This window comes from Ostrinia furnacalis, unplaced genomic scaffold (genome assembly GCF_004193835.3).
Source record: "Ostrinia furnacalis isolate ACB-3 unplaced genomic scaffold, ASM419383v2 OfSCF0092, whole genome shotgun sequence".
Taxonomy (NCBI): Eukaryota; Metazoa; Arthropoda; class Insecta; order Lepidoptera; family Crambidae; genus Ostrinia; species Ostrinia furnacalis.
In genome coordinates, this window is record NW_021130331.1 from 260,844 (window position 1) to 284,376 (window position 23,533).

At 35.9% G+C, this 23,533-nt stretch overlaps 2 protein-coding genes and 1 long non-coding RNA gene across 4 annotated transcripts in view; 2 read left to right on the forward strand and 1 right to left on the reverse strand.

Annotated features, from left to right (window-relative positions):
* Positions 1–88: 88 nt before the first annotated feature.
* Positions 89–3,640, forward strand: Prx5 (Peroxiredoxin 5). The gene is made up of 3 exons (XM_028303099.1): positions 89–426; positions 507–773; positions 3,290–3,640. Exons 1-3 carry the CDS (start codon positions 334–336, stop codon positions 3,485–3,487), a joined length of 558 nt encoding a protein of 185 aa, XP_028158900.1. The 5' UTR covers positions 89–333; the 3' UTR covers positions 3,488–3,640.
* A 531-nt stretch (positions 3,641–4,171) lies between these two features.
* LOC114351679 (uncharacterized) overlaps positions 4,172–23,533 on the forward strand; it is a 42,843-nt gene continuing 23,481 nt past the window's right edge. Inside the window, exon 1 of one of the 2 annotated variants that reach the window (XM_028302973.1) lies at positions 4,172–4,397. In XM_028302973.1, the coding sequence (XP_028158774.1) occupies positions 4,232–4,397 (166 nt within the window). In that variant the 5' untranslated portion in view covers positions 4,172–4,231. Of the gene's footprint in view, positions 4,398–12,366; positions 12,766–23,533 lie in introns of those variants that run through there. The other variant, XM_028302985.1, reaches the window with a different exon arrangement.
* Positions 8,539–9,008, reverse strand: LOC114351690 (uncharacterized). Its single transcript, XR_003655800.1, has 2 exons — positions 8,931–9,008; positions 8,539–8,742 (listed from the first exon to the last, which is right to left on the reverse strand). It is a non-coding gene; the product is annotated as an uncharacterized LOC114351690 (long non-coding RNA).

Genomic DNA, 23,533 nt, shown 5'->3' on the forward strand with positions numbered 1-23,533 from the left:
CCATGTTCATTGGACATTTTGGAAAGATGGCAACATTAATTTTAAATCACCCAACCATAGACATAAATATAATTAGACAATGGTGGCAGTGGCACCTGCTGGGCTCATGTGTCCAAAAAATTATTTAATAATTTATTAATTTGTTAATTATTTTTTTGATAAGGATTTGCTATTGTTATAAAATAATTTAATAAAGCTCAATAAATAATAATACCATTTTTCTTCACCTGTGCTATTTATGACACCTGTCATTTGACCTGTCAATTTCATCGGATCGATACCGCGAAGTGGAGGGTGGAGTTGTCAAAGAATAAAAATTAAGCAAATCTACAAATGTATCTACCGCTTCGAGGTATTTCAGCATTCGCTAAGCAAGCGACAAGCCGCACAGTACACACCACTCCGCTAGCCATGGCACCCGTGAAGGTGAGTGCATGTTTTTTGTTAAAATTATGTAACTGGAACTTCTGGAAGCACTGGAGGCTGACGTCGGGATTGTTTTGTAGGTTGGAGACCAGCTCCCCGCTGCGGACTTGTTCGAGGACTCGCCGGCGAACAAAGTGAACACTTGTGAGCTGACGGCGGGCAAGAAGGTGATCGTGTTTGGGGTGCCGGGCGCCTTCACGCCGGGGTGCTCCAAGACGCACCTGCCGGGCTACGTGCAGAGCGCCGACAAGCTCAAGGCCGAGGGCGTCTCGGAGATCGTGTGCGTGTCCGTCAACGACCCCTACGTCATGTCTGCGTGGGGCGCACAACACAATACTAAGGGAAAGGTAATCATTTACTTACAATTTTTTACATACCTACTAATTTCTTTAATAAATACTTCTAATTGATCAAGAACATGAGTCGCAAAAGAAATCAATTAGTAAAGTTACAAACTCATGATCTCATTCAACCACTAAAATGTTTGACTAATGATTTTTTGTTTTATTGTTAAGTAATTGTTAAGTGTGTAACGAATGAGTTTTTAAAATTTTGACTACCCTTTTTCAAGTTTGAGATAAATGAAAACTGAATCTCACTCTTTACTAATAGATAGATAAATAATTTATTTGCATACCTTACAAAAATTATTTATTTAATTACCTACTAATCTAAGTGCATTTGATTTGATGTGCATGATGTTCTTGCAAGGTAATTTTTTATTACCTAAATGAAGGTTGAAAGAAGTAATGTTACGCTTGACTTACTCCCGCAATGTCAAGTAAGATGATTCCAGATTTCCATAGAAAAAGAATTCCAGTTTTTAATCTATTCAACAAATGATACAAAAAGTAAAGCTATAAAGCATGATATTTCCACAGGATTCAGGATTGTTTTAAATTACAGTCCTTTAGGTTTTTAAATTTCCCATAATTATTCTTATGTCCACATTTCATAAAGAAATAGATATATAATAGGGTAGGCATTTTTTTTAAATATTTTGTTCAAGACTTGTTGTTAATCACATGAATAATCTAAAAGTATTGACTGAGGTGACCTCTCCACAGCAACAGACTCATCGCAAACAACATTAAGTAACAGTTATTTTATTATACAGTAGGCACTGAGTCTGACCTTCACCCTCTTTGATAATAATTGACATGATTAAGGTGCAATGCAGTAGGGTCTCTCGAATTGTTTAATTATTATGCTCAGTTTTTAGAGACACAACATATTCTTGCTCAAACAATGACAGTTTACAAAAAGTCAGTTTAATCCCTAATTATTATTTTCAAATTAGTACCAAGATACAATTAAAATACAAAATTGTTTACAAAACATTTTTCAAAAATGCTTTGCTTTTGTTAGAATGACTTTTCCTGAAGGATTGGACTATTGGACTGAAAGTTAGTCTGGAATAACCGCGCAACTTCTCTGGGTACCGCGCAATCCCCCTGCACTCGCGCTGCTCCAAGGCGATGGTCCCGGGGCCCCCCTGTAAAATAACTCTAGATACGCCAAGGGCCCCATGCACAGAATTTGCCACGGGCCTCGGATGGTATAGTTACGCCACTGCTGACACAAGATGATCCGAAACAGGCGGAACTTCCTAAATTATTATTATTGAAATCTTACCAGGCCCTATATTTATAAATAGCGAAGGTTTTTGTACGTCTAATTCGTCTAAACTGAGATTCGACTCCAAGCTTGCTTCCAAGACAATTTGATAACCACAACCAACATTGCGCTTTTCGATAGCTTTGCGGCGCTTTGACATACGAGCTCGATTTAAAATAAAGCTATGATTCAGGCCCGTGAATACAATAAGATTGATTTGATTTCAGTGTTTGAACTAGTCCCTGACTTATTATACAGGCCGGAAACCAAGCCTACTGCTCCTTCCACTGTTGTGGCGTGTTGTTGTGTCTTTAATCACTTTATGCAATAGATTGTTATTCGAAGTCCATACTGTTTTTTCCTGAGTTTTATTTATTGTATACCTATCGATTACTTAATTAAAGTAAACATTCAAGGGCAAGACAGCTATTATTAGATTCGAATGTCGGTCGCGGGAAGTAATATTTGTCCTTTTGTATTCGCGCAAATATATCTTTTCACATTTAATTTAATAAGGTATACTCAATGTCATTATTAGGCATACATTTAATAACTTTCGTTTCGCCATTCAGTCACCGGTTCGGTGCTGGCGGAGTAGTTTTCAAGATCATAAAATCATTTTGTTTTTTTGCGTGAAAACGATTGTGATTTTAGGAAGTAATTGTTCGGTATTTTCCGAAGGTCTTCAGCAAAGTGCCTGCTCTTTGTCTATCTAAAATAAATCTATTAGTTGTATCGGATGATAGTATGGTATCAAGCAATTAAAAATCAAATGTTATAAGTAGGTAAAGATAAATAAGTTATCACTTATCAGTTCTTCTATTAAAGTGTTATTCTCGTAAATATAATTTCACGGCAGGATTGGCGACATATCCAAGAAGTGATGTGTCATCATTCCCGCAAAGCACGACCCACCTAAAGGCTATAAATCGAATATTCCGTGCCTGGAGGTCTATTTTTAGAGCACAGAATGCCAATTCGCATAGAAATTTGCACATCGCTGCGCAAATGTAGACACGTATAGGCATTTTTTCATACAGTAAATACGACCTCAACCTGAAATCAATAATACGGTAACTTCGGCTCCCTGTCATGTACCTACTGCTCGTGTCGGTTACAAAAATTACTACTTTTTCCTTCCTACGACGTTTCTGGTGACTAACTAACGTTAATCACAGTATCACACTTACATCCATACTGTTCTCTAATCGCTGACACGTTTGTGACTGAGTATTTGTCGTTACAGGTTCGCATGCTAGCGGACCCCAAAGGCGCCTTCATCAAGGCCCTCGACTTGGGCACCGACCTGCCCCCCCTCGGCGGATTCCGGTCGAAGCGCTTCTCCATGGTGGTCAACGACAGCAAGATCGAGGAGCTGAACGTGGAGCCCGACGGCACCGGCCTCTCGTGCTCTCTGGCCGACAAAATCAAGGTCAAGAAATAAACGCACGCAACATATCTCCAAAGTTAGCATATAAGCTCCCCTGCTATGTGATTTGTATGTACAGCTTTCACAGATCATAGACTGTTAAAGCACTCCTTGTGATATGATGAAAATTAATCAATTAATTAATAGAATTTTATGATTCTCAAAGAACTGTTGTTTTATTATCCTGGTAGTAGTTAAAGATATTGTGATCTATGGCTCAGCAAACATAGTAGTCCCTGATCTATGGACCAACGACCTTGAGAAGATCGTCTGTAGCGAGTAAATGAAAAAAGATATTTTTTTATTATTTGAAAAACCTAGCTCTTCAATATTGTAGGTATTGGTCTTCGAAAACTTTCATTCTTCTCTTTCCTTGGAAAGAAAAACTTCTCTCCATTGCTTGATCTGTATTGTGAGACCAAATACTGTATTCAAATTACAAGCCTTCTCACTCTCATGAAATCCTAACAGCTATGGTCACTATGGTCGACGAATTAATTTAGCGTGAATCTCTGTCTGTTTACAAAAAATCTGAATACCCACCTACCCACTCTATGGTCATGGTCCAAATTGCTTTTACAAACTTTATTTTAGGTATTTCGTGAAATCATTGATATACCTACGTTCGTACGTAGAACGAAACGTTCAGAAACGTCAATAAAAATATGTCAAACAAAATGTCATCAAACAAAACAAACCCCTCGCCCGTCCGACTTTTTCAAAATTCAAAAATAATAATGTAACTTTAGCAGTAAAATAATGTTTCAGCACGTAAACTTCTTTGGCATCTCGTTAATAGTATTTACAATTATTTATTTAAGTCAACTAGTTTTAACTGACATATTTGAAGATGAAAGTGCTTTGGTAGACGAGTGGTTGGATCAAAATGATCTTGGAGAGTACAAGAAGCTTTTCAGAGAATATGGTAAGTCATTTAATTATTTTAATAAGAAAGTTAATAACGTGTATTCATCCTTAGTGACTTGGAAGGTGGCAAAGGTTGGATTTTTCATTTATAAAATCCTGATTGTGTAACTCCTCTTTCTGTTAGTTGGACTAAGGCATTGTATTTTGTGTAGTGTTTATTACCTAAATTGCAATCGTAATTTTCAAATAAGCACCATGAAATTAATAATAGCTTCGATAAGTTTATATAACCTATGAATATCTAAAAAGGATCCTGCATTTAGGTAATTTGTGTCTGCAAAAACATAAGTTTGGCTCTATCATATCTATGTATATCCTTCCTTGCCACTAAAAAGATCAAATTATTGTCATTATTAATGAATTGTATGTTTGTGAAAAGTATCAAAATCTTAAACAGTTCCTTTTCCAATCCTATCTTTTACTAAGTGTAGTTTCCAATCATGATTAAAATTAGATTGTACATCATCAAGTTATTATATGAATCCTCAGATAAGTGCCTACCTAATTAGACTTAATCAAAAACGATTGCGTCTTAGTTCTTATTGGACCCAACGGGTTCATTACAATGTAAGCAAAACTGTTCAGGTAAGTAATGTTTCTTGTTTTTAATTTATAGAGTTAACACAATCAACATTCCTTATCTTATTATATCTTATCTTATAAAGTATGTCTAGTTTAATAAGGGATTGACAATTCAGAATGTAACTTTGATTGAGATATTGATATCTGTGCCAACAATAGGGGAGCGTACATAAATGAGACACAATATCCTTTTTAAAAAAGAATTTACTAAAAAATAAATTAATAAAGGACAATGTTCGTTCTCCATACATTGTTCGCCTAAGAACCAACAATTTTGACATATTACTACCCGAAAGCGAAATAATACGATTCTGTGTGTAAGAACAATGATTCCTGATGGACACTTGCCATAAAATTAATGATTAAGAATATTAAATCACAGCGATTTTATAATATGTCGTTTATGACAACATGGCGTCTAATGTATTGTGTGAATGTATGAACACCGATTCGCGAAAAATGTTTTGTATTGTCGTCACGCCGAGTCGCAGCCAAATAGTATAAAATAATAGAACAAGTTTTAGAAATACAACTCGGCATTCCACTTTTATAATATGCCCACATATTGCACGTAAATAAACAACATGAATCGTAGGTTGTTTCCACCCTTGTCATCTGACACATGAAATAAACTCCTATTGTATTATAGATATCGAAGCCGAATCGTATATAATAATAGAATGGGTTTTGGAGATCACTCAAAAGACAATGCCGGAAATTGGCGTCTTTTTTTTTCGCGCGGCCATCGACCAAACTTTGTTTTTTAACAAAATAGTGTAACAAACCAAACTTACTATGACATGTATACCTCTAAACTCAGTCTGAACTGAGTTACGAGCATTACAAGTTTGATGATTTTCATACTAGATTTGCTTTTTGCGCGCAAAGTTTTGTAAGAAATTGCAACAAAATAGTGAGATTGTATGTGTAAACAAACAAAAATCATCCTATTAAGGCTCCAGACATCAGTATGGAGCAGAATCAGCGCAATAAAAAAATAGCGCAATATTTTGTTGCAATTTCTTACAAAACTTGCGCACAAAAAGCAAATCTAGTATGAAAATCATCAAACTTCTAATGCTCGTAACTCAGTTCAGACTGAGTTTAGAGGTATACATGCCATAGTAAGTTTGGTTTATTACACTATTTTGTAATCAAAAAACAAAGTTTGGTCGATGGCCGCGCGAAAAAAAAAGACGCCACTTTCCATACAAAATCTGGCATTGCCATTAATCAGAAGAACATAGGAGGTATTATACCTGACGGCGTACTGGTGGAACTGCCAGCACTAATGAAATGAAGTTTAGAACTAGGCTTTTAAATGGTGCCAATATTGGTGGGAAGTGGGGATGCATACGTTTGAAAGTGCTTGTCGCGGGAGGGTCGATTTTTGTGATGGCCAGTGTAATTACATGATGTCATCAGACCATCAGTGAAAAAAAAATCGCCTATTTTATTTGGCAATATTTCGACATTAACAGATATTTACTATTTATCTATGTATTCGTCATTAGAGTGAATAGCCCAGAAAAATAAATTAGTTTTAAAAAGGCCTTAATATGGCTTTTTTGTAAATTTTGGACTTTAAATAAAAGCCATCATTATTGTAAGCCATTTTATTGATATTTACCTCAAATATTAATGTATTTCATTTTATTAATAGGAAATTGTCGTTTTTTTTAATATCCGGTATCCGGCCGGATAGTGAGTTACTATCCGGTATCCGGCCGGATAGTAAATTAGGGCCGGATATCCGGCCTACCGGATAGTTGCCGGATATCCGTTTCATCTCTAATTGATATATTAGGTATATACTTTCCATAAAAATTAATTTTTCCCAAAAATTGTCTGACATTTTTTTGTGTCATTGGTACAGGGAAATCTTTTATAGCAATTAAATTATCCTTTAGTGGAGTAATAGAGTTATTTCCTATTATATGACCTAAGTATTTTACAGATTCTTGAGCAAAACTACACTTAGAGAATTTTAGTCTAAATCCCTCTTTATTAATTGCTTCCATTAACAAAGATAAATGTAAAATATGTTCAGAAAATGTCCGGGAAAAAATCAAAATGTCATCGACAAAATTGACAGCAAAATCTGATAAACCATGCTTCCTAATGATATTGCTGAGTATTCTTTGGAAAATAGCTGGTGAAGTTTTTAATCCGAACGGTAAGCAGGTCCACTGATAATGACTATCTTGGGTAACAAATGCTGTTTTCTTTCTATCTTCAATTTTTAAAGGAATGGACCAAAATGCAGAGTTTATGTCAAGCGTTGAAAAAAAATGACAGTTCCTTGTTTTTGCCACCAAATCATCGATAAGTGGAAAAGGTTGACATTGGGGAATTACAATTTTATTTAGGTCGCGAAAATCTATGCACAATCTCGACCTTCTCCCTTCATCTCTCTTATACGCTAACGTTACTGGGGCTGCAAAAGGACTATAAGATTCCTCAATTAGGTTTTTTTTTAGTAATTTTGACACTTGTTCTTCTATTTCTTTTCTATCCTCAATATTACATCTATATGGTCTTTTACTACAGTATTTATCAACCAATAAATCAATATGTGCTTCATAACCATTCACTGTACCTATATCATATTTATCTTTAGCAAAAAGTGATCCATATTTCTCTATCAATCTGTCTATTTCCAATTTTTCATCGACATTTAAATGATTAACTGAAATGTTAAAGTTTTCTATTTGTATGTGTTCATTAAAGTTAATTTTACAATCATCATTTTCAGTCTCCACAATAGTGCTCGGATTCTCAATTCCATTTATTATATTTATTTTTTGAGTAACTTCTAAATTTTCATTTTGAATTAGCTTAAACTGTTTTATGCAATCTAATCCAATTAAAAAATCATAGTCAAAGTTTTCTTTATTTATGACAAAAACATTCATATTCTTTTCAATTTCAAAAATCTTTAATTTTAAGTTTACCATACCAATAGGTTTTTTTACACCATTAATCGTTTTTAAATTTGTTTTATTATTATAACTATCAAATGAGTCACCTTTTAAAGATAATAACCTGGAACTTATTAAAGATACATTCGAACCTGAATCATAAATTCCTAAAGTATGTATGGTGTCATTTATAATTATTTTAGTTTTGATTAATGGTGGAATATCTAGTTTTTTGAATCTATCTCATTTAATTCAATCTCTAATTCTGAGTTATTGACACTCCTAATTTGCTCTCTCTTAAACTGGTTATTTNTTTGTCTCAATCGTAATGGAATCGTAATTGAATATCAATTGAATAACAATAGCTTGTCATTTAATTAAAAATAGCAGACTTGGGGCCCAGGTTATTTTCTTTATTTTTAAACCAACATACAGATTCAGGATGATACCGACTTCCTTTGTTTTCTTTTTCACAAATCCTACATGGCCGTTCCCTTGTATTTTTATCTTTGATATTATTTTCCAAATTTGTTGTTTTGTCAAACGCCCTTTTATTTACTAAATGTTCCAAGCCTCTAATGTTATTAAATAAATCCTCAACATTTTTTAAGCTCCCTCTATCAATTTTATCTGCTATAAAATTTGGAAGTCCTGTAGCGATGAGATCAATCAAAGTAGGTTTATCTATAGTTTTATTTACCTCCAATAAAAGTTTTTCTTTCCTCAAAGCATAGTCCAGTAGTGAGCCCTGTCTATATTTAAATAACATTGCATACCTGACCGGAGACCAACCCTTGTCCACGTAAGTATCACAAAAACTCTTCTTCCAAATCAACCAATCTGAAATCACAGTATGTTTCATAAGCATAGAACTATACCAATCTAGACACGAGTCTTCCAAAAATAACTTCAATGTTTCAATTTTGCTGATATCTTCTTCAATTCCCAGACGAGCACATTCTGTTTCAAAAGCAGTCATCCATTGTATTCCATTTGATGTCTTTTTTGTAAATTTTTCTAGGACAAACCTTTCCGACAAGTTCTTCAAGTTCTGAGATCTCGGTATGTCCCTCCTCATTTCCACAAAACTCTCTAAGACACTTGTGAGAGCNCATATTTAAAAGAGAAGCAAAATCTTTCATAAAACTTCTATTCGCTATTTTAAAATAGTTTTGACGTAATAACTTAAAATCTCTTTTTAATCTCCCGTTAACAACCTCAACAGCCCAACGGTATATGGTGACTGCTCTCGACTTATATGCATCAGCTGTAGAAAGCTGAGTTGCACCCTCCTGTAATGATGCAAGCACGTAAGACCTATAACCACACTAGCGGCCGCCCGCGACTTCGTACGCGTGAATCCCGTTTTTCCCGCTAATTCCCGTTCCCGTGGGAATTTCGGGAATTCCTTTCTTAGTGCACCTCTACGGTACCTAAGCTACGTCCCTTCCAAATTTCAAGTGCCTACGTTTAGCCGTTTAGGCTGTGCGTTGATCTGTCAGTCAGTCAGTCAGTTTCTCCTTTTATATATTTAGAAGATTGGTGTAATAAAGGTAAAGAATCACGGAAACCTCTATCCAATACGAAGGCATCACCTTCATTAAAATATTCCCGTAAGGTAAATTCACCAATTATGGACAGTATAAGCAGTTTTTTTTTTCGTTTTTACTTTGTAATTTGCACATTTCACATTACACGATGACAGGGATTTGAAAGTTAATCAAGATACGTTTTCTTTAAAAGTATTTTATGTTTAAACTGAGATTACTACTAGCTGCGATAAAATATAGGTAGAAAAAAATACCCTCACTCAGACTCCATTTATGAACAAGAAGAACCCAATTTTGGACCCCTAAATAGGGAGATTATCGAAATTTAAAAATTCTGTTTCAAAAGCAGTCATCCATTGTATTCCATTTGATGTCTTTTTTGTAAATTTTTCTAGAACAAACCTGTCCGACAAGTTCTTCAAGTTCTGAGATCTCGGTATGTCCCTCCTCATTTCCACAAAACTCTCTAAGACTTGTGACTTGTGAGAGCTGAGAGGGATTCAGTCGCGGGGGCTTGTTGTTGTGTTTCCTCCAATTAGTAGCCGTTTATCTCGAAGTTCCCATCCTCATCGACATAGGCCCTTTTTAATTCTGGTGACAGTTGTTAGGAATTAGGATAAAAAGGAGTGAAAATGATACCCGGGCTCAGGGAAAGCGCTATATTAAGGAATCAAGGAAGATACAGGATCACAGGGATATCGAACCAAACAGACAGCTGACAAGCAGACAAATCATAGTAAAAAATAAAATTATAAAAACATAGACTATTAAAAGGAGGCCGTTCGTAACAACAGTGTTATCCATACGTAGTGTCCGACCGAAACTAGTTTTACGACCGAAACCGAAACCGAATTTCGGCAACGGTGTCTATTTCGGCCGAAACCGAAACCGAAACCGAAACTTCCTTACAAGGCTCATATTTTGAGGGAAAAAGAAAGAAAACGTTATTATAATCAGTCAGACTTTATTGTTTTCTCTTAAAATCACATAGATTTCACTTTAAATCACAAAGTTACTAATATCACAATCACAATCACAATAGGTATAAGTCGTAGAGACCTGAAACTTGGAGGATGTGTTCTTTGTATGATGTAAGCATCTGATAAGAAAGGATTTTCCAAAATTCTACCCCTAAGGAGGTAAAAAGGGGGGCAAAGTTTATATGGGATAACGAGATTCCTTCGTCTAATCTATGTACTTCAAATTTTGCATAAACATTCCTATAACAGAATTAATGGAAGACGTGTTTCGTATTTTAGTGAAATTTTAGTGAAACTATGTTAAAAAGGGGTAGAAAGTTATTTTGATGGTGATTTACTTCAAAATTGATATTAATTACTCAATAGTGCATTTTTTTTGACACACATGTCACGTTAAAGATTATTACTCTAGGGGCCTCCACGTAAGCTGGTTTTAGTGTCACGTGGACTGTCCAGCCAGACTAAAACCAGCCTTAGCCTCAGAGCCGGTACCCGCTGCATGCGCTCGCCCTTGAGGTAGCGGGAGTAGTCTTGAGGAAAATCTGCATCTCCAAGCAAACAAACAAGCGAGCGAATCACGACATTGGCTCTGATCGGATTCATTCACTCATTCAACGAGCCGAACATGACCGATAACAGTGCGGAAACTCCCGAATGCACATTCGGTTTCGGTCGTAGTTTCGGCAAGTTTGCCGCCGAAAACGAAACTAAACCGAAACTCGTGTTTTTACCGAAACTCAACCGAAAACGAAACCGAAACCGAACATTCGGTCGGACACTACGATTTATTTTATTTTCAAAATCGATATTTTATTGTCTATGATGGCCGCAGGAACATCACTATACATGGACTCCCAGCAATAAAGTACGGTAATGCCTCGTACAGATTTTATCGGCAAAAATTATGGAACTTGATAGGTTTTAGACCATGCCACGCACCAAAACGTCCGGAAGTTGTAATAGTATTATAGAATAAACGTTAAAAGACTTATTTATTTCATTTTTCAATGCTTAAGTGTCCATTAGAATGAAAGGGTGCTTAATGTATTAAAAAAAATAGAAAATAATTATGATGGGTTAATGTTTTTGGGCGGTTTTTTAGGCGGTTTCTGACAATGTCCTTTTGTATCATTTATTTATCCATATATCTAAAATGCCTGCCTATATGCCTGAGTCTGTTTTGGTGACAACTTATTTACCTGAATTGCTCATGTACTTACATCTTACCTTCCCTTTTCATCCAAACGATGTTCACTGTTGGACAAAGTCCGCCCAGAAGGATTTCAACAATAACCAATGCTGCCAGCATGTACTTGGTATGGATGGACATTATATGAACATAAATCTAGTTAATCTTAAAATCTAATCAAAATTAAATTGTGGCCATGAATGTAACAACAAAACTGATTTACAGTCACAGTTTACATAATTTCTTTGAAATAAACTATTCTATTCTAATGTTAGTATTTTTTTTTTGTTTTACTGGCTGTCTAACTGGAATACCATAAGCTTTCTTTAGTGTTCTAATAATTAATTAATTACTTGCACTATAGCAGCTTGAACTTTTGACCTACTTGTGCTAGCCACCCCCAGTTTAACATCTGATAGTGAGCATATTATAAATCTGTAACCTATTTTCCATTGGGTCATTCCCACGCGCGGGACCACGCAGTAAAACAAGAGGCGCGCCCTGCATCTAGCACATCGATTCGACCTCTGGTTTTCAAAACTGTTTCCATCATGCTATAATTTTGTTTTTAACTTTATTCAAACAAATAATTAATGAATAGCGACTGATATCCCGCTGCCATCATTGGCGAGGCATCCCCTGACGTTGTTACCCCACGCGCTACCCACCCCCACCCGAGTCCCACCCCTTCCACCGAGAGGGTGGTAGTGGGTAGTGGGGCGGGCAGTCGCGCCGCAGCCGCCGCGCCGTGTGCACGCCGCTACAATCCATGCATATCTTCACGCATCACTAAATATGATCGCTTTAATCCTCTATGTGATAACAACCAATTAAAGTAACCATAACTTCAGCATAAACTTACGTAAAACGTGATTCTATACTAAATAAATTAAATCTTCTCTCAATCAAGTGAGCATCCTTTGTATTCGTTGTAAATAACATCACAAAAGGAAGATCCGATGTGCTAAAGCCGTTTGGACATTGATGTTTCTTGGCTTGCAAGTACAAAAGCTGAGCATAAGTTTCGAGCCCGGCATGTGGCAGTTCGACGAGACCGCGGAGATATGCTCCATCGGGATGATCCACCCGTCCCACAGCAGGCACTCGGGACTCTCCATGCTGTCCAGTGTCTCGCAGTTCTCAGGTATTATAATTTACCTTTCAGAAGATCTTATTAGTATCATTTTAAAACGTAGCACGTAACGTAGGTAACAGATAACTTTCTTTCAAGTTTGTTAAGGCCACCAAAAGTTATGTTTATTTGTTAAAGCATTTTGATATTATTTGATTATGACTTGATTTACTAATATTGCTTACGCGGTCCTTTGTTAGCTTTAGACAGGTCATAAAGGCCGAACAATGATTTATAGGAGCTTGTTAGTATTGTCTAATAAATAATATTAATAGCGCAACTGCCCGACAAACAAAACACCGGTCGTATTGGACAACTATTTCAATTACGGATAACAATGATCTATTACTGTTTTGTGACTAAAAGTTATTTATATCATTCTTACTTAGGTTTGGTTTTTCTACCATGTATCTCTAAAATCTCAATCTTGAAATTTACTTACGAGTATTTTGTTAGGGACGCACATTGGGAAAATTGAAAATGTCACAAATAAAGCATTACCTACATGTTTGTGATTAAACGAATTTCTGTCGATGTTTTGTCTAGCTAGAGATGCAGATAGAATTTCATGATGTATTATCTAAAGAGCCAGTAATATTTATTGCGTTTTGTTTGCTTTGCCTAGTGAAATGTCATTAAACTATCTCTACTACAGTATAGTCATCTATGCTATTAATTTTCGTCGCAGATCCTATAATCTTCAGATTCGTGGCGGGTTTATGAGCTAGACGTTGGTTGCAAATACCCGGATTACCCCTGAGAGTAATGGTTACTGTACAGTAGTGGCTTGCATGCAACTAATTGATGAGCCTAAGGCGAGTGGAGCCCTGATTCACATCACACTGAGATCCTTAAATGCATTCGGCAGTAAAACCGCTTGTCCTAACGGCCACAAACTTATTCCTTTACTAACGTACAGTACGTGTTTGTGTTGTAATTTTTTTCTCGGAAATCGTGTGAATCGAGTTTACTGCCTCTTCATAATTTTTGAAGCGACATTTTGACAAAATCTACTTGCAGGTAAAATCTTACACTTCAACCCCCTTATAAAAGTAACACCCTAGTTTAACTCTGGTTTAAATTGTCATTTAGTATGGAAATGTCATTTTAATCCAGTGTTCATCCGGTGTAACTTTTCAAATGTATAGCTCAAAATAGCTCAAAACCTCAGGGATTCAAATCTATGGGCGATAATGTTCGATTTAGTTTTAAATTTTTAGTTCTTCTGCATTTGAAAGGCAACTGATTCTAATTAGATTATTTTGCGACTGCATCAAACTCCGAAAGATACCTCTTTGGATTCTCTTGCTAGTTTCGGAGTAATTGTATTTGCGGGCGTCCACCGTGTGTGCTCTGCGCTCTCAGCCCGCGCTTTTAGCAAATTAACGACCACCCGCCAAAGGAATGACGGGGCAAAAAAATTGTTTTCGTAATTATGCTGTTTTCACATTAGTTTACATAATTATGATGTAAGATTACACATGAATTCGTACATAATAATCGCTTAGAAATAGAAATTGTTGTTACCTTGCCATTAGTAGACTATAATACAATACGATAAATCCAGTATGATGAAAATAATAACTAGGTAAGTTGATTTTCAAACAGAACCATTTTCTACCTACAGTAACGGCTAGAGAAAAAGAGACACATCATTTTTTTCATTTGCATGTGCTACTCGTAAATTAATAATGGCTTAAAATCGTCTTGCATTTCTACTTATTTTATTTCTCAGAAGTGCTGTCGTATAAATTGTCATTTTCAAGAGCCACCACGGGGAATTGTTCTCGAATGCGGCCAAGTGGCTTTCAGTCTTCCTTGTTCAGGCAAACCCAAGGGAAACTACTGAAATGTTGTCAATGCCCGTTACTTACTGGCTTAGCGAGTGAAAAAATACAACAAAAAAAAATCGGGGATCAAAGATTCGTCGCAGTCACTATCATATTATTGCCATGACTTTGATTCTTTGATATTGCCAAAAGCATTGCGTAGTTTATTTCTGTGACTATTCACCATAGAACCGAATATGAAAGTCACGCTTACTTCTAGTTCTCTATACTACTTTCCTTTGTCACTCACCATCACCATAGAGGTGAAAAGTGGCGGGTAGTCAGCGAGTCCATTGTCCATCTGCAATAGGGCGCTGGCCGCGGGCCAAGCGCTCGCTCACCCGCGCCGTGCGGGACACTTTCACGATCGGAAATTTACATTTTATTTACTCTCATTTATATTAAATGAAGCTGCCTCGAGAGGCCTTAATGGAGCCATAACAGTTGTTAGAGCTGCTAAAGTGCTAATTACAATGATTAACATATTTTTTGGCCTTCGTACTATAGAACTGGCGCCATTACTAATTTCTGTCCTTGTGCTTTATGGAGAATTTTAATTTGCCATGGCATCCAAGTACTTCAATCTTCTACTTAATGCATATTAAGTCGACCACTACTCACAGGACAGGTCATGTTATACCACATTTTTCGCTTCGTTAACTCAATATTCCTTCCCTTCCGGATAGGATATAACACACCTCAATGCACGCTCCGTTCATCCCTGTCCTGATCCCTATTGTGCTTTGTCTATATGTAGAAGCTTAAAGCTATGGCCGGACTCGAAGTTCATGCTCCTTTGCAGATGAATGTTTAATTGGCGGAATGTCTGCCAGTGCCGGAAACAGATGGCCTTTATGACTAGGAAGTACTGAGTACACCGAGAGCTCAGTTCCTCAACCCCCTTGTTACGAATGCATGAACTGGTTGACTGACTGCTATGGAAAACTGATTCATGATATCTTTAAGCTCATTTTTAGATGATTTATACCCTGTACTTGTACTCAGTCTGGTTGCATGTCATATTTTGTATAGGTACTTGCTATATTCTACTGCTTATTTTACGAATAGATGCGCTTATGCTTACCAGCGGGTGAATATTTAATGCGTAACTGTCTGCTATGTAGTAGACATAACACACATTTACAATTTAGCTCTTAGCTCCAAAATTTAACAGGCACCGCCTCAGTATTTTCATTGTAATGTTTAATTGAGCATGTAGCTAGAACGATACGCAAGTTTATTTATTTATTTTATTTGTTTAACAATGTTTCAACCGCATTTAATTGTACGTAAAGTTCTTGCAACTTTGCTTTAAATCTAAAGAAAATGAGAGTGAAGATTCTTTCGGCGCGGACGGACGGTTTGCTGTCAATTTTCACCTTCTCGGAACCTCCGAGTTTCTTCGTCCTGTTTAAGAATAGATAGGCTCGTTTTCCTGATAAACGGATAACCTCCTTTCCGAAACTTGGACCTAAATATTTAACTGATTTTCTGCGTCTTACAACTACAGACTCTAGCTAGACTCACCTGCATAGTGAATAGGCACGCAGGTGATTCTTTCCTCCCTTCCCTTGCCTAATATTGCCAGGCGGCAATTAAGAACAGTCCAAATTTTAACTTCATTTGACCAGGAATTAAAACTCGTCCCTGTAAGATATCACGCCTCACTGTTTCCTTGAGGTAGGCATTGTAAGGATAAAATCTGTTTGAAAATAGCTCCGTCAGGATCTCAAGGGATGTCTTTTACGTCGCCATCAAAGGGCTCCTAACGGCTACAGCCGTTAAGGCCGGGTAGCAGAGAAAATGGCGAAAATGAGGTTTTCATTTTTCATTTTTGAGGTACTAAACAGTAAAATTAAAGGCTAAGATTTTTATTGGGCATAGTTGAGGATATTTTCTAGGGCTATTAACGGATGGAAACACGATTTGATGAAGTTGACTCGATAGAATAAATTCCCAAAGTTACCTCTATTCGTTTTCTAATAATGGTTTTATTTTTAAAATAAACGATTTGAGATTCTNATTTAAATCGTTCGCATCCTTTTAAACGAAGACTCTACTCATGATACATAGTAAATTCCTTAAATATGAGACAAAACCAATGAGTTAAAATTACATATTAATAGTACCTACATACAATCGTCTTACACTTATTAGAAGAGCACACTGATACAAATAAATAATAAAAAATTAGGTCAGTGGGTCAAATATAGGGGCAGCTGCACGTCACTGAAAGACGATTCTGTTTACTCGGCATCTGGGCTGGAGAACATGAACCCTTGTTTACAGATGCAGATGTAAATGGAGTTATAACTGGACAAAGGACATCATCCACGTTTCATATAATATTTTTGGTCCAAAATCAAAAGTGCCGGCCAACAAAAAAAAGTGATGTATTCTGACAGAATACGTCTGCCTTAGCATTTGTTACTATGGCACCAAAGCCGTAGTTCCACTGTGCGTCGAGTATTTGAGATCTAAAAGTCATCGACTATTCATACATTTTTTGTTCAAAATCAAAAGTGTCGGCCAATAAAAAAAAAGTGCTGTATTCTGACAGAATACGTCCGCCTTAGCATTTGTTACTATGGCACCAAAGCTGTAGCACCACTGTGCGTCGAGTACCTATTTGAGATCTAAAAATATATCAAACATCCAGACATCATGACATCCAGACATCCGAACTTTCGCCTTTTTAATATTATAGTAGGATAGGATATTCACAATCCAAACTAATATAAATTTACTATTTAGCATTTACTTACAGTAAATATTATATAAGTTTGGTTTTCACAATCGAACGGGTGCGAATCGACCCCTTTGAGAACTAGTAATCGCATACAACTAGTTCAAAAAAGAATCGATTCGCACGCGATTTTAATACTTCTAATCTAATACATCCGGGCGAAACGCCTACTAAAAAAAAAATATTATTGAAAGGGGACGTTTCGCATATTCGTGCGAAGGAAAATCGTGCGAAACTACTACTAACCCAATAGGGGGTAATAGGATGTGTTGGTAAAATATGATCAGTTAAAAAAATAACCTTATACAGGGTGTTAGGTAAATGGGTATATGAGCCGACACTAGCCCATGTTAACATGGGCATATAAATGGTATGGTGAAGTCAGAAATTTGATATCATCATTTTAATTTTTTAAATTTTCATAAAAAATAAATTTTATAAAATCCGATTTGTATGAAAAATAAAATAATTAAAATGAAGATATCAATTTTCTGACTTCGCCATACCATTTATATGACCATGTTAACATGGGCTAGTGTCGGCTCATATACCCATTTACCTAACACCCTGTATAAAAACCGAAAAATTCTTATTCTTATATTATTCTAATTATGTAAGAGCATAATTATTAAAGTCGAAGTCAAACATTCTTTATTTGTGTGGACCTATAATAACGAGAGATTACAAGGCGTCAAATATTTCAAGAAAAAAATTAAAAACCATTATAAAGCTAAATTTTGCTCTCATGGAGCCTTTACCTACTCTGACAAATCAAGACTTAAAGAAGAAACTAATAATAAAACTACATTTAACTGTCCTGCAATGAAAAGCTTGATCGGGTACAACACCTCAAGTTATTTTAGAACTTGATTTCATTAAGGGACTCTGAATATCAAATCGCTTAGGTATCTAAAGTCAAACGATTCTGAAATGTCAAGTGGCATAAAGTTGGGACTAATAAATAACCCATTAAGATAGTAGCGCCCTCCTGTCAATGACATACCTGGAACGATAGAGTATTGGACAACTAATAAAAATGCTTTGTCCTAAATGACTGACGGATATCGTAGAGACCTGAAAGTTGGAAGGTGTGTTCTTTGTACGACGTAGGCATCCGATTTTCCGAAATGGGGTCAAGAAATGAAGGGGGTGATAATAAGGGGGCAAAGTTTGTATGGGACAGTGATTCTTTGGTTCAATCTACTTGATGCTTAACAATTCCTTAATATTATAATTTATGACAAACGTGTAAAAGGGGTAGAAAGTTATTTTGGGAGTCTCACTGCTTTTGATTTAATTACTTTTTATTTTTACAAGTGTTTGAAAACTCCATGTCAGATTGCAATCAATGTCAAGTGAAATCTCAAATTGAAATGTCTCAATTTCAATGAGGAGGCTCTGCATTTATTCCTAGAATTCCCCTAACACCGTCAAATTACCCTTTCGAATTCAAGACAGTGCAGTTTCCCATCAAAATCTGCTTCGTAATGACTATAAACAAAGCTCAAAGTCAAACTCTAGCGACCTCTGCATAAACTCCCATGAGTGCTCAGAGCGGGTGCCTGCGGCAGGTAACCGCGTGTGATGCTCATAGTGATTTTCAATACAGAGCCCCGTACATAAGTTATACATAAATTATGGAAAGAAAACACCCAGACCAATACAAAAAAATATGTATGCAATTTTAGTATGATATTTTTATTTATTAATAAACAAAAAGGCTGAACAAAATTGATGCGTGTACTGATTAATGTAATTAACCACATGCAAAGTTTCGTGAATTGCAACAACTATAATTTATTATCCAAGCTCTAAATAATCGCTACTAAGAGTAACTGATCATAAAATGTTTTTCCAATCGCTCAAGCTCCCGAGGACCTAACGATAGGTCGGGTGACGTAATCTTGAAAATTCCGGAAGGTCGGGTGACGCCACGCCTCTTTGAACCCTGTTTACTTTGGCAGTTATATTTTATATTTATTCGATTCTAAAATATATTCCCAAAAATTCTGAAAGTTGTTTTAATTTGTATCACTTGGATATGATTTGTATTAGAAAGTGCTGTGAGTGTGACACTTGAACGGAAGGAAGTCAACCTAACCTAACCAACTGGTATTTCTATACTGTGTAGCCGCGAGAGCTCTTTGGCGCGCTGTCTTCGGCGAAGTATTGCGCGCGCAGATTTTGACAGCGCGAAATACCTACTTTAGCAGAAATACCAAGCCTTAAACGTAAAATCTCAAGTAATTATCATACATTCAATTATTACATATTTTTGTAGACATTTATGGCAATAAACAGTGGCGATTTGACGCACATCATTTCTGTGACAGACCGTAATTCACGCATTCACGCAGGCAAAGCCACGGGAAAAAGTGATTCTATCACATAATTACGTTATTATTAAACGATTGTACGATTTTACAAAACCATAGATTAATAAAAGACAAAACGTACCACCAAGCGACAGAAGCTCATAACAGAACTATTGATTCCAAATACCATCAAGTATTAAGCCCGACTGGAACCAAAACAACAAAGTTTCCATGCATACAGAGCTAACCGTAGCTTCTGTATTTCAAACGCGCTGAAAGCCGCACAATGCGCACAATAGCATGGAACGCCGAACGCATTAGTAAGTAAATTGTTTCGCCCAATATAAAGGAGAGCCAAATAAATCGGAATCGCGGCCGGAGTTCACTGGCGAACACACAGTGGAGACAGATAAAGTAGAGTCACTTTTACTGTTATCTAGTTTGTAGCACTGGAAAACATAAATGCTGAATGTATGACTGAATGGTTATACTATTTTTGATATTGATTATACTGTACTTACACAGCTAAACTTATGTCATTCTGTTATGAAAAATACTCCCATAAATATCCAATACAAAAACGACGTTCAATTTATTGAATAAGAAGTCGTTAAAGATCCTCAAAAATTTTCTACTTCTAATTACTTCTTCTCATTTGTGAAAAAAAACTCTCGTTTTTGCCATTTGTTAGTTTTATTATCGTAGCATTACTATGGTATACGGTTATGAGTATGACTGTATCTAAGGAGTAGTATTACTTCTCAGTTACTTGAATTCTGTAGCATACTTGACTTGTAAATCAGTCCTATTTCCGTTACGACATATTAAAGTCTACGGCAAATAGAACTTTAGATGGCGTTACTTTTTATAAACTAACATATCAAACTTATTTAATAAATTAAGTGTGTAGTTAAAAAAACAAATTGATTGCACCTACCGCCCCTAATTTCACTACCCAAACACTAGCAGATCTAACTCGCGTGACTGGAATATTGGAACTCGCTGCATTTCGGCCGTGATTTATGTACTTCTGCATTTCTACTGATATTGCAGATGTTTCGTCACACCACGACATTTTTATTAAGTTTACGCTGCGAGCGGAGCGGACTGTTTATTAAAATTTTGATATCAAGTGCGCTGTGTGACTGCGACCGGCTTCGAAACCAGCTGGGTGAAACTAAAAACTTTGGACGGATTGAATTTTATGTCCAAGCTGCTGTTTGGAAATAAATTCAAGTTGCGGTCATATAAAATGTTGGTATTATTTTGCCATTTTAAAGTTTATCCGAGATAATATTTCGCAGATCAAAAATAAACATAGCAAAAATCATAAGCGAAAAACTTTCAAAGCAACTGAAACTAAAGTAGAGCACAACGTAAAGCAATTAAATAAATGCTAGTGTTAATCACGCTTAGAGATTTTATCCTCTTCGGGATATGATCCCGCAACCACAATAGTCGTTGTTGTTTGGTACAAGATACGAATAAGCCAAACTAGTCTAACATAGAGACAGTTTATCAAAACCGAAATTACTTACCACACACAATCGTCAAAACCGAGTAATTTCATTCGCTTGAATTTTTGTCATTTTTCGTTTACAACACTGTAATTCTTTCGCTTTTATGGGCAAATTCGCGAAATGTGCCAGGCTAGTGCCAGGCGGATTTTAGGATCTAAAACGTGAATGGCGTGACTCTAACCCATAGTATGTCGTGGGAAACAATCGACATATAGTTCTATCATTTTATTTGTCACCCATGCTATCCCATTTGCGATGGGTGAACGGTAAATCACGTGAATGTATTACACAGATGTTTGAATAAGACAGGTTAATAAACTTTATACGAGCTTGGCTTGCAAATTTCGTGGACTATACCTAAATGGGAAAGCAAACTTTTGTCTTTTAAGAATAAGATACTCATATAAAATATGTACATTTTTTGTAGGCAAGAAGTAAACATTTCAATGCTGCCTGAGACTCGAAATATCAAAATTTAAGACTTAAACTTTGGCAATTATTTCTTCCTTTGCAGAACAGGCATTTGGTTCATCAAAACTCAGCTAGATTCGAAAATGACACTGCATTTGCAATACGTGTATTTTGTTTAGTACTCATATTATTTAATAAAGCTCGAAATAAATATCAAAACAAACAATATTTCCAATAAAATATTAGTTTTCAGGAAATAAAAAGATCATAGTTTTTACACGATTCATGCAAATCGAAAAGAGAGTTATGATTTAAAAACATTAATTCTCAAAATAGACTAGTCGTAATACAACGAAAAAATTCGCGGTAACATTTCGAGTACTGATTGGATTTGCTTTACCGTTATCAGTCACGAATATCGTCGGTTTTAACGAATTATTCAGCAATACAAAATACGTTCGCCTAAAATAAAATATTGGCTGTATTCTGTAGACCCAATTTGGTCGGTTGATCAAAGCGTTAGTTCTACTAAACGAAAAAATTTTCGAAAAAAGTTATCGATATAAAGGCTATCGTCCACACTATCGACAAATGGAGTAAATTACAATATTTAAATAATATTGAGAGCCAGTAAAAAATATAGTACACGAGACGTGAGTGTAGCGTGACTTTTTGTATGATTTATTCACGAATATCCAGGTGTGGGGCGCGGAGTAAGGTCGGTGTTTTGACTTTAAATGGAAAATACCTAATTTAATTATTTACATGTCGCTTAAAATGACTCTATCTATCAAATGGCCTAATTACTACATCTACACTAATATTCTACAGAGGAAAGCTTTGATTATTTGTTTGTTTGTATTGAATAGGCTCGGAAACAACTGGACCGATTTAACAAATTCTTTCAACATTATAATTTTACATTATTTCTGATGAACACAGGTGGTACGAAATTCGTCAGGTCAGCTAATGCGAGAGGTGTTCAAAAAGTAATAGAACGTGTTCTGTGAATGTAATTCTTAAACGCAATGGTGAACTTAAATTATTTTTTACCAGTTTTTAAGTTAAAATTAGGCTACCTACTCATTTTTTTTTTTCAGATTTTTGTGATGGATAGAAATATCCCATTCTCATTAGGTACTTTTTGAACAACCCTAGTACATTAGGGCAAAAAAGCGTAGGTACCATTTCAAGTAATATTTCAAATAAAATAAATATGTTTACTAACGCTTTCTCTGCTAACACTGTTACTGATTTAGCATATTATAATTCTCACTATCGATATAGTACCTACTAGGTATTTCCACAGCTCTAGGCTGAAATGTCGAGTCAGTTTGGGCTAGATTTAGTTAATATGCGTGGGTTTATTGGTGAGTACTGGATTGCATTTGACTGGTGTAGGTGGGAGGCTTACTGGGGCTTAAATTGGTAAATGCTTTTGCTAATGGGTTGCTCTAAAATTAAATATTCTATCAGATTACATTGTTTTCAGTAACAGCTGTACCTACATTCCTTGGAAAAAGCGGTATCATAAAATTTTTTTAGTGAATGAGTGAAGGTTAAAACTTGAAAGTTTTAATAGCTATATTCATTATTAGAATGTATTATGCAGTCTACACACCAAACCCTTCGACCGACCAACATGAGTCGTCGACTTTCGTCATGTTGTCAAAAGTAATAGAAATTACAAGTCGTCCACTTGTTTCCTTTGAAATATATCCGCTGTCACTAAACTGGGCTTGGTGGGTAGAGGCCTTTATGATGACTTACACTTTTATTAAAGTAAACATTTTATTATGTCGTTTAACCTAAGCGTATACATACAGTATACATAATGTAGACCAGTATTTACATAGCAATAACCCCGTTAAAGTATCGGTAAGATAGTAATTATCTCGTACTCAGCAGCAAAAAGGACAAATACCCAATATCCTGTAAACCTCTCGCTTTAATTACAGA

What these genes read in the sequence shown, in the direction of transcription:
- Prx5 (XM_028303099.1), top strand. Translation starts at nt 334, where the DNA reads ATGTATCTACCGCTTCGAGGTATTTCAGCATTCGCTAAGCAAGCGACA. An exon ending in TAGCCATGGCACCCGTGAAG is followed by an intron (nt 427 to 506) that starts GTGAGTGCATGT and finishes ATTGTTTTGTAG; the next exon opens with GTTGGAGACCAGCTCCCCGC. An exon ending in AACACAATACTAAGGGAAAG is followed by an intron (nt 774 to 3,289) that starts GTAATCATTTAC and finishes TTGTCGTTACAG; the next exon opens with GTTCGCATGCTAGCGGACCC.